This window comes from Lycium barbarum, chromosome 1 (assembly GCF_019175385.1).
Source record: "Lycium barbarum isolate Lr01 chromosome 1, ASM1917538v2, whole genome shotgun sequence".
Classification (NCBI taxonomy): Eukaryota; Viridiplantae; Streptophyta; class Magnoliopsida; order Solanales; family Solanaceae; genus Lycium; species Lycium barbarum.
Window position 1 is genome coordinate 163,572,097 of NC_083337.1, and position 12,442 is coordinate 163,584,538.

Consider the following 12,442-nt stretch of genomic DNA (forward strand, 5'->3'; position numbering starts at 1 on the left):
TCTATGAACTAATTTACATGCCTTTTTTAACAGCTGGTGACATATAAGCTCTACAATACTTTTGATTTCTAAACTGGCACCTGGAAAGGTACTGCCTAGTGTATAAATATTAATGGGTTAAGCCTTGGGCGATGGAAAAAAAAACACTTGGACCACTTGACAAATGTCGCATTCCTTTTAAATTCCTGCAAGTATTTAGTCTTGGGGAACTTTGTTCAATTTCGAAATGAAGGAAACAGTGTGAGACACTTCTCAAATTCAGCTATTAAAATAAAATTACCTTTCAAATCTCCTTTTTAATCAATTGAAGTTAAATCAAGGCATGAAATTGAATAAAACAAGAGATAATGGTCAAAAACCCACATCAAGTATCACATTTTCTTGAGTTTTCTACTTGAACCATCAGGTGTGAGAGTTTCTTACCTAAACTATCACTAATTACACACCTCAACTATCAATTGTTCACTCTTCCTACTTGACCTATCACCAACTAGTTTGCAAAACACACCTCAACTATAAGTTGTTGGGGGCTGGTCCCAACAAGTACGTTTTTCAGTCAGGACTCACGATTAGAGGTTTCATAGACTAGTCAGTTTAGTTGTGTTAGACATGCAAGGTGTTTAGCCATCTTTGGCTCAACTCATGTTATTTCCGCATTTATGATTTAAACAAGTATTTCATTAAATTATTATGACATCTCATGTTTTATAAAAGCTCATCACGTTCATGCTATATTTCCGCTCATGTATGCCTCATGATGATTCAACAAGCCATGTGGTTCGTTCAGTCACATGCAGTATGGCACCGAGTGTCGTGTTTCGCTCAGGCCATGGTTCAGGGCGTGACAAAGCTAGTGTAAGGCTTGCCTTAGGCGAATCCCACATCGGTTGGGGAGGAGAACGAAGAGTGCTTTATAAGTGCTTGGACACCTCTCCCGTGTAGACGCGTTTTAAAACCGTGAGGGGCAAAGACTCCAAAGCGGACAATTTTTACATACGGTGGCCAGGACTGTTACCAATATGGTATTAGAGCCGGTGTCGGGCCGGTGGTGGGGCAAACCTCAGCGAGGACGCTGAGTTCCAAGGAGGGGGGTGGTGAGCCTAAGGCTTGCCTTAGGCGAATCCCACATCGGTTTAGGCGAATCCCACATCGATTAGGGAGGAGAACGAAAAGTGTTTTATAAGTGATTGAATACCTTTCCCTTGTAGACGCGTTTTAAAACCGTGAGGCGCAAAAGCTCCAAAGCGGACAATTTCTGCATGCGGTGGCCTGGGCTGTTACATAAGCTCTGCAATACTTTTGACTCCTAAACTGGCACCTGGAAAGGTACTGCCTAGTGTATAAATATTAATGGGTTAAGCCTTGGGCGATGAGAAAAAAACACTTGGACCACTTGACAAATGTCGCATTCCTTTTAAATTCCTGCAAGTATTTAGTCTTGGGGAAGTTTGTTCAATTTCGAAATAAAGGAAACAATGTGAGACGCTTCTCAAATTCAGCTATTAAAATAAAATTACCTTTCAAATCTCCTTTTGAATCAATTGAAGTTAAATCATGGCATGAAATTGAATAAAACAAGAGATAATGGTCAAAAACACACATCAAGTATCACATTTTCTTGAGTTTTCTACTTAAACCATCAGGTGTGAGAGTTTCTTACCTAAACTATCACCAATTACACACCTCAACTATCAATTGCTTCCTACCTGACCTATCACCAACTAGTTTGCAAAACACACCTCAACTATAAGTTGTTCACTTTAATGAAGTGTGTTTTGCAAGTTAGTTGGTTAAAGTTCAGATAGGAAAAGTGAACAACTGATAGTTGAGGTGTGTTTTGCAAACTAGTTAGTGATAATTTAGGTAGAAAACTCTCACACTTGGTAGTTCAGATAGAAAATTCAGAAAAAGGTGATACTTGATGTATTTGACCCTTAACTCATACAACAATCATAGAGATGAAATAACATTACTAATCAATACATGCTATCAACTAGGGGTGTATAAAGAAAACCGACAAACCGCACCAAATCGATAATCCGAGTCAAATCGAGAAAAAAAAAAGATTTGGTTTGACTTCGTTTGGTATTGAAAAAAAAATCCGACCATAATTGGTTTTGTTTGGTTTTAGTTAAGAAAACCGAACCAAGTACAAAGCAAACCGACAAACCGAGAAAAAAACTCGACTGGTAGTTTGGTGTTGAATAAAAAAAACCCAACTATAATTGGTTTGGTTTGGTTTTAGCTAAAAAAAAAAGTCAAACCAAACCAAACCAACCCGATATTACATGTATTCAATTTTTGAATATTTTATACATAAAAATATTTATTTGTAATGTAATTTATAAATATTTCTTAAATTTTTTCATAGTTTTTTGTTCTTTATCATATTATTTCAAGCTTGAACTTAGAATTTTGAATGTCAATAAGTTTTCTATGCCTTGAATGTTAGTAACTCAAATAAAGTCCAAATCAAAACCTACTCAACACTAATGCTAACAAAAGAAATTCAATGCTAACACTAGGAATGACAATAATGTTGGATATCTATTCTCTAGTTTTGCATAATTGGTTTAGAGAGTGAAAATACATAACTTAATTTTTTTCTCTGTCATGTAATTAATACTTATTAGCCATACTCATTTTCTTTATGGCTTATTAATTAGCAATATTTATTTTAATCGATTTCATTATCTCTTTTGTTGAATATTTTAATACAATGTCGTCACTCATTTTACATTTGTGTATTTCTTAAGAAACATCTTAATTATATAGTTGTATCTTACTAGGACTAAAGAAATATTTGAAGTAAAAGTTATATGTTTTGTATGAAGACTTTTTTCGGAAAGTTATATGTTTTGTATGAAGACTTTGAAGTAAAAGTTATACATTTTGTATAAAAAATTTCCCCCAAAAAACCGAGGTTGAAAAGCCTGACTTTAATTTGTTTGGTTTATAGATTTAAAAATTCGACATCGTTGATTTGGTTTGGTATTTAAAAAATCGAATCAATCCGGTCCATTTACACCCCCTACTATCGACGTTGATGATCAACGCTGGCTAAATTGCTTTGGTGTAATACTATAGCATGCCGATAAAGAGGTGTATGTTTGTTATCACACCTTCCTTTCGTTTCATCTTTTTGGAGTTGTGCATATCTTTTTTTCAACAAAAATGCTTGAAAAGAGTTACTATCTTTGTTTTAAAAGGGCATTTTTTGGACTCGCTCGCTCGAGCCTCGCCGGTGGGCAGGACATTTGCAAAATAGACTAGTATGTGGGGCTTAGTTCTGTGAAGTTTACGCGCTAAGCACCCGACTGTGCATTCTAAACAAGCTTAACGCTTAATATTCGGGACTTGCTCAACAGTTTCTTCCAAAATTATGTGTCAAAATTCCTAATTAGCACAATTGACTCTCAATTTTTTAACAAATAAGTAATAATAATAATAATAATAATAATAGTTTGATTCCCCTTTATATTTTCGTATCATAATATCTTATAAGTTTATATCCTACACCATTAAAATTATTATGTGCCGCTTGGCATATAGGTTCGATTTTGAAGTGGAAAAAATAATAAAACAGCCCACTTGAAGGGAAAACCGTGCAGTTTCTTCGAAATTAGTTTAACATTATCCAGAAAAGAGAAGTAAAAGAAAAGGAAGTGCATCTTAGATTTAAATCACCAATCTTAGAGCAGAGAGATTGCTTCACACTAAAGTGAGATTAGCACTCCATTAAGTGTACCGTTGACCTCACGTCCAAATGAGAAACCCCACTGCATAACTCACCTAAAACCCCCCATACATTTCAACATAAAACCCTCTCTTGTCTCTGTAATCTCACATTTGGATCTGTTGCCTGAAAGTTCATACTTATGGCGAATTCAGATCCGCCATCCACAAACCGCTTCTGCGATCCCTCAATTCCACACGGAAATAACAATAACAGTAACGTCGTTGAATCAGGTGCATTCAACGACGAAGTCATGCTTGATGGCCTCGAATTCGACCTATCCTTCGACGATATCTTCCCTCCTTCCCACGCTGATGACAATTCTCTCAGTTTTCCTTATTCGGGTTTGGAACCGGGTCAGATTGACCCAGTTGGATTCGGTCAACCCATCGATTCTTCTCGGATTTTCAAGTCGTCTCCCGAATTACGTCATGTTTCCGAGGCGTGTCAAAGCTCTAGTGGGTCCCACTCTCTTGTGTTGTCCAACCAAATTTCCGGCGATCCGAACGAGGATGTCTCTGAATACCTTAATGTGTCGTCTAATGGAAATGACTATAAGGCCCTTTTGAACTGCCCTTCACCCGAGTCACAGGGTTCGGGCAATTGTGGGTCCAATGTATCTGAAACTGCTTTGACTTATCCGAGGGGCAAATCGGTAACTTCCTCTCCCAATAATTTGATTAAATATGGTGTAGTGGTAGAACAGGAAATTAAATCAGAGGAAATTATTAGTACAGAATACAGTAAATGTAGATCAACTTTGAAGAGAAAAAAAGTGAGTGAAGAAGATTCAAACAATGTAGTAAGCAAATACCAAAAATCTAATTTTGTAGTTGAGTGTAACAATAGTGAAGGAGGAGATGAAAAGAGGAAATCAAGATTGATGAGGAATAGGGAAAGTGCTCAGCTTTCAAGGCAAAGGAAAAAACATTATGTTGAGGAGTTAGAGGATAAGGTTAGGACAATGCATTCAACAATCCAAGATTTGAATGTTAAGATATCGTATATAATGTCAGAGAATGCGACTTTAAGGTCACAGATGGGCAACACCCCACCACCCCCACCTGGGATGTACCCAATGATGTATCCTTGGATGCCGTGTGCTCCACCGCCTTATATGGTGAAGCCACAAGGATCGCAAGTGCCTTTGGTTCCCATTCCGAGGTTGAAACCCCAAGCAGCGACGAATAGTAAGAAAGTAGAGAATAAGAAGACCGAGGTGAAAACTAAGAGGGTTGCTAGCGTTAGTTTCCTTGGCTTGTTGTTCTTCATGCTTCTATTTGGTGGATTAGTTCCTATAGTAAATATGAGATATGGAGGATCGAGAGAACCTTTTACAAGTCGAAGTGGGTACAATGAAAGGCATCATGGAAGAGTTTTGGCCGTTGATAGGAGTAGTTATTCAGGGGATCATAATGGGAGGGGATACATCAATAATTGCAGTCAGGGAGGAGATGGTCAGCCAAGTTTTAAGAGCTTAGGCAATGGTAGTGAGCCTCTAATGGCCTCTTTGTATGTTCCCAGGAATGATAAACTTGTGAAGATTGATGGAAACTTGATAATTCATTCTGTCTTGGCAAGTGAGAAAGCCATCGCATCTCATAAGCAGAGCAATGGAGAAACAGGTCTTGCAGTTCCCAGAGATTTGGCCCCTGCCATCCCAGGGAGGCATCCCCATCATTACCGAACTCCTGCTGATGGGAAACGGGCTCTTGGCTCTGGGGATAAAGACAAAGCAAAGTCAACTATGCAGCAATGGTTCCTTGAAGGCGTTGCTGGTAAGTGCCGGAAAAAACATTCCAGTTTTCCACTTTCCTATCTTTGTTAGATAGGTTTATGGTATAATATCCGTCATTGGTTTGATCATATATTGTTGATATATTTGTCCTTAGTTACTACTTGCTTCATTGAATAGAGATCTTTCTCTCTAAGTTCTTATCTCCTAAATAGATAGTTGCTTTCAGGATACACATGGTTTGTATAACAGGGAATTGCTTTCTACTTGTACTGTCCATTTCCTGGTTGCTGTTTATGCATAGGTGCCTAATGTTTGATCCTATATCCTCCCATAATGAGGACGCATTTCTTAACCAAATTTAACTAGGAAATTTTCGTTCTGTTTCGAGCTAGCAGCATCCTCACCTTTCTGTCTGTTTAATGCTCTTCTTTTCTCATTTGTGCAGGGCCTATGTTGAGCTCAGGCATGTGTACTGAAGTATTCCAGTTTGATGTGTCTTCATCTCTAGGAAGCATTGTTCCTGCTACCACTGTTAGGAATGTCTCTATGGAACACAAGCAGAATGCTACAAGCACCAACAAGGGGAGAAATAGAAGGATCCTTAATGGTCTTTCTGTTCCTGTTACTCACAACGTATCTGAAGAACATGATGGAAAAACTGGAAAGAAAGATGACCTTTCTGGAAATACTTCACTTTCTTCAATGGTTGTCTCTGTGCTAGTTGATCCAAGAGAGGCAGGTGATGCTGATGGTGATGGCATGATTGGACGAAAGTCCATCTCTCGGATTTTTGTTGTTGTGTTGATAGATAGTGTGAAGTATGTGACCTATTCTTGCATGCTTCCTTTTAAAGGATCTGTTCCTCTAGTGACTACCTGAAGATGGAGTAGTTATGTTGTAGAAGCACCTTACTGATTCCTGAACAATTTTGTAGATTCAGGCTAGATATAGTGTTTACAGCTCACACAGCTTCCATTTGTAGGGTAACTAATGGATGGGAACTTCTCTCTTAAGTATATCGCTCGTGTAAGTTATCTGGTGAGTCCTGTTACACCAATCAGTTACAAACTGTAAGTTATCTGGTGAGTCCTGTTACACCAATCAGTTACAAACTGTAAGTTATCTGGTGAGTCCTGTTACACCAATCAGTTACAAACAAGCTATGATCAGCAGTTATACAGAGGTATAATTTATCAATCTCACAGTAGAGTATGTCATATAATTTATCAATCTCAGAGTAGAATGCGAAGCTAGAGCCGCGATGGGTAGTATTTCATCTTCAACAGGGGCAAGATTGAGCAATGAAGGTGACTCCGATAAACTTTTCAAAGTATACCGCAGTAACATTTTTAACTGTAATTGTAATGGAATGGAATGTTTTTCATATAATTGGTAACGATAAAAATATGATCTACTGCAGTTTGATAAGAAATTATTCCATACCGACTCATTAAAGCAGGCGCTTGCACGCAGAAAGGATTGATTAAAATTGTTGAATTGTACCCTGTTGTCAGTGGGGGCACTGTGCATGTGAATTTTTCTTATAAATAAAGCAGAACAGTTACTTGTATGTAAAGAAGTATCATGTTCACACCACCACGGTAATCAATAATAGCTAGATACTGTTATTGATAAATTATTTGGACTCCAAAATGAATAAGTTGCGGTTAACCATGTTTCCTTCTGTCCCTTTTTTCTTTAAGATACTAGATAAGTGAACTCCCTACTTCAGCAAGCAGGAAGAGCGATTTTATCAAACTTTTAGCACACCCAACTCCCAAGCCCCTCAAAGAAAAACGCAAACTTTTAGTAATTGGTTTGGTTGACCACAGAGCGTATACAGTATACCTAATCTCCTCCATTGCTGAAATGTATGATTTTCATCTTTACAATTAGCACTGCATAATTGAAATTATCGATTTTCAAAATAGAAAATTTATAACTCTTTGTGAGCAGAAATAAAAACTTTAAAACAAAAATTGATAAAAAGGAATCACATAATATGAAGTATTTGGATTTTTTATTTTTGTTTTCTCATGATTAAAACGACTTTTCAAATCTCCATATTTCATCTCAATTGATTGAATTTGCGTTTCATTAAGATCATTGTCATTTCAGTTGAACAAAATATGAAATTGATAAGTACACCAATAATATTAGCGGAACTTGTTTTCTTTGATGTAATTGAGTGGTTCCCGATGGTTACTTTTCTTTTCTCTGCCCAATGGTTCATTGTGATAATGACGAACGCACTTAAGAACTAATCACAATTTGAGGAATATAATATATCGTTAAATTTACTACTATGTAGTATGTACTCTCTCCGGATAAAAAAAAAAAGAATTCATTTAGCCTTTTTTTCTTGGATAAAAAAAATAAATCTACTTAGCAAATCAAGAAAGAATTAATCTTGTTTTTTCATATTTGTCCCTATTAAGTGTTATATGATCAAATTCCAATGTCTATTTAATTAGGGGTAGTTTAGTCAAATTACCTATTTTTGTCTAGGAATTAGTATTTTCTTAAGGGGTGTGCAAATGGCTAATTGAATTTTTTATTTTTTTTGATCCGGGGGAGTATAATGTAATGGCCACACAGTCAAATAAATATGAACTTGTTTGCCGTTTATTCCGGCGGATATCTGGGGTAGAATTTTGTTTAAGTTGCTGAAACATATATCGCATGCAATACAATAATTATCTTGGGATTCATGATACCTAATTAATACAACATACCTAAATTAAATGCATAATGTGCCAAACTCATTTTTTTTTTTTTTTTTTTTTTTTTTTTTTACAAAAAATTAATCGAACTAGTCGATACAATAATTAGCTTGGGATTCATAAGGTTCTTATTGTTGATATAATCCACCATGCGACTACAAGTACAAAATTTAAATTGAAAAAAGACCCCTAATACAAAATGAGAAACAATTTCTAGAGCATGCATCAATATAATAACTGTTGGGTGCAATTTCCTCCATTACCAGACATAATCCCATTGCTCATATTAAATGAATCAAGCCTCAAATCGTTGCAATCTACTACTAGAATTGCACTCTTTCGAAACCGATATTTAGTGTTAACACAAAATTTGGACTGCAACAAAAAATCAAAAACCACCTCATTGTCTCTTGCAAATTCTTCTTCAATTCCTTTACTTAGCCAACCATCATGATCATAAGTAGCTAGCCTTATTGGCACCAACATTTGCTCCTTTGAGCTTTGAATAATTGGATCCACTTGAGCCACAGAAAATAATTCATCCATGTGATAAATCCAAGCTTGAGTTTCTTTATACATGAAAATTGTAACCTCATTAGGGTTCTTGATTGAGAGGATGATGCTCCATTCTATAACATATTTTGTATCATGAGAAGAAGCATTAATTAAAGGAGAGAACGATATGGAGACTACGTGAAATTGAGGTTCTTGGATTTTTGTTGTCCATTTAGCGGAAAAGAGCATGATGAGGAAGAGGGCTATTAAGGAAAAAGCTCCAAAATATTTAAAGAAAGTTAGCCATGGACCATATTGTTTTTGGATGTTCTTAAACATTGTATTTGTGATGGAAGAAGAAGAAAAACCCCTAATGCGGCCGTCGTCAAAAAGACGAGATATAGGAGAGTCTTTTAATTAGGATAATTAACCCCAATTTTTTACTCAACATAGTTTCTTTATTTTTAACTTATTTCATCATTAATTAAAATTATTTTAGGGAATCCACACATAAATACCCCTACTTTATGAAGTCCATTTCAATTTAAGTCGATCATTTCTAATTACGCCAAAAAATTATATTATTAGGTCACTTTTTACACATATGAATGTTCTGAAACATTGTATTTGTGATGGGAGAGGAAGCAAAAAAGTCCCTAAGATTTAATTTGATTTTCTAGCTATGACAAAAAAGTAGATAAACTGGGTATAATATTGAATTTGTGTTGGTTTAGAAATAGATAAATTTGGATTTAAAAAAAGTTCAATTTAATATTGCCCTTGTTAAATGACTTTAAAAGCTTTGTAGAAGGGCTCATTTGGTTGTTGTATTCAGGGATTGTTATCTTACATGGAGTGTGACATTAAAATAATATTTATATTGTGATAACTAATTTCGAGATTTTTTATATCATAAACAAAAGTTCAACCAAGTATAGGATTAAATAATTCTATATTTTCTCGCAAAATTATTATCCCTTATCCCTAAACGAAACAATCACTACTAGATAGTATTCATATTGATAAGACGTATATTGTATGTGTGTGATGGTCTTATCTAAAAGATTAACCTATTGAAGATGTATTTAATTTTATTCTCAAAAACCTCCGGATCACATGCGAGTATGATCTTTTTTCATGATCAAGCATGTGATTTATGAGACTCAATTCAAAAGTCTTTTTGCTCCGGTATCATATTGAGATGGGTGATATCTCATCTAAAAGTTAAAGCGATTACAAAAAATACACTTTTATTTTACTTTAGTGTGCTCAAATAGATCAGAGTTAGAGGATTTCAAAAGTGTGTTTATTTGAAAGATGATTTTCTCATCGAAAGAAACATAGTTATACGGAATCAATGGGGTTGTCATTCAAAAGCTAATTTTTTGACTTGGTTAAATTTGAGAAAATCCGATTGATTGAGTACTGTATGTCTATATCATTTATGGCTATTATTAACGAAGGGCATAGCTGTTCAATTCACATACTGTAAGGAAACATTTGACCAACAACAACAACAACAACAACAACACACTTAGTAAAATCCCACCAAGTGGGATCTGGGGAGGATAGAGTGTACGCAGACCTTACCGCTACCTTTTGACGGGTAGGGAGGCTGTTTCCGATAAACCCCTGACTCAAAGAGAGATGAAAAATTATCAGTAACAATAAGTAACTCAAGATAATAGGACGACGTAGTAAAAAGAACAAGCAACTCAAAGCAGTATAACAAGACATGGCAAGCTGGCCTACAAGAGTAATACTTGTATACGGGTAAAATCGAGGATACAGGCACGCTCGGTTTCCCGTTGTTATGCTCGGTCACGATACGACCGTCTCACCGGGAACGAGGCTTCGAGTTCGGTCCGAGATGAGGCGATAAAGGAAGCGAGATTGACTGTCATCAGTGGGAGGCCGAAACATCCGTCCTCAACCGGATATTTCGGCGTCAATCTCGGCAAAATAGTTGTCACCAAATTTATTCACTTTATTTAGAATTGTACTAGGGTTGAAGCTCCTCTACTATATAAAGAGGAGGTTATCATTCATGAAGGGGGTTGGCAATAGCAAGGAGAGAAACAATTTACATCAACAATCATAAGAATCTTTTTAAATCCATTCTCATCTGTTCTTAAGTTCATTTTTATTATACTTCGTGTAAGTTCGTAACAAAAGGTATCGACCTCGGTTTCTATACCCGAGGCCAGACGCACTTAACAGTTGGTCAGATCTGCTTCTCTGTTCATTTATTGACATAGCTCGCTATTTAATCTTGAATTGAATTTAGCCACATATCTTTGGCATCACGCATAAATTTAATTATTCTCCGTTTTAAGGTTAAATAATACTACAATTACAAATTGTTAAATATTTGATGGAGACTAGAAGTGTTAACTTTTGACGAACTTAAAGGACCAAAATTTTTAAGTGCATGCTGAAGGGACTTTGAATCTATCCTTAAACATAAAGGGACCATTTTTGTCATTTGTTTAAGGACACATTTGACCTTTTTCACTTATTAATCTGTAAGAGAATATTTGCCGTGATTATTCTCATTCATTCCATAGGTTAATATACATCCTTTACAACATAATTGTAGGCTACAAATTAGGAACTACTTTGACTAATTGACTCTAATGTATGCTATCCTAAAATAGAAGATTACAAAGTATTTTTGACTAAATATTTACATAATCTAACACACCCCCGCAGTCGAAGCGGTAGGTTTACGAATGGTTAGACTGTCCCGAAAATCATCAAATAGTACACGCGGAAGACCTTTGGTGAAAATGTCGGCAATCTGATAACGGGACGGAACATGTAGGACACGAACCTCTCCACATCTAACCTTTTCGCGAACAAAATGAATGTCCATTTCAATATGCTTGGTACGTTGATATCGTACCGGATTTCCAGATAAATAAATGGCACTCACATTGTCACAATAGAACAAAGTTGCTTTACGAATAGGGCAATTGAGTTCAAGCAACAGATTACGAATCCAACAAGATTCAGAGACAACATTAGCAACCCCTCTATACTCAACTTCAGCACTAGACTTAGATAGAGTAGGTTGGCGCTTTGAAGACCAAGAAATCAAGTTGTCCCCAAAATATACACAATAACCTGACGTGGAGCGTCGAGTGTCTGGACATCCTCCCCAATCAACATCTGTATATGATAGTAGTGACTGTAGAGAGGTTTTGTATAAATGTGTACCAAACTCAATCGTACCTCGAATGTAACGCAAAATGCGTTTTAATGCTTCCATATGCTCGACTTTGGGATCATGCATAAACAAGCAAACCTGTTGTACTGCGTACGAGATGTCTGGCCGAGTAAATGTCAAGTATTGCAAGGCACCTGCCAGACGGCGATACTTCGTAGGATCTTCATATGGGGCGCTAGAAGTAGCGCTGAGTTTGCCTTTTGTATCAACTGGTGTGGGGTAAGGCCTACATTATGACATGCCTGCCCTGTCAAGAATATCCTCTGCATAAGAACTCTGGGACATAAATAGGTTATTTTTGTCCGGGAGACGGCAATCCCCAAAAATAGCTCAACGGACCCAAATCTTTCATTGCAAATTCCGTAGCTAACTTGGACATAATACAGAGTCTGAGAGAATCTGAAGATGCAGTTAGAATAATATCATCCACATATAACAAAATGTAAGCAGTATCTTTTCCATGACAGTAAGTGAAGAGAGAGTTGTCAGATGTGCTATGCGAGAAACCAATGGTTGCCACA

The 12,442-nt window shown here is 36.3% G+C and overlaps 1 protein-coding gene across 1 annotated transcript; it reads left to right on the top strand.

The window, feature by feature from the left end:
• The first annotated feature begins 3,594 nt into the window (after nt 1-3,594).
• Nucleotides 3,595-6,490, top strand: LOC132603922 (bZIP transcription factor 17). The gene is made up of 2 exons (XM_060317232.1): nt 3,595-5,514; nt 5,920-6,490. The coding sequence occupies exons 1-2, from the start codon at nt 3,879-3,881 to the stop codon at nt 6,351-6,353; spliced, it is 2,070 nt and encodes a 689-aa protein (XP_060173215.1). The 5' UTR covers nt 3,595-3,878; the 3' UTR covers nt 6,354-6,490.
• Nucleotides 6,491-12,442: the final 5,952 nt, after the last annotated feature.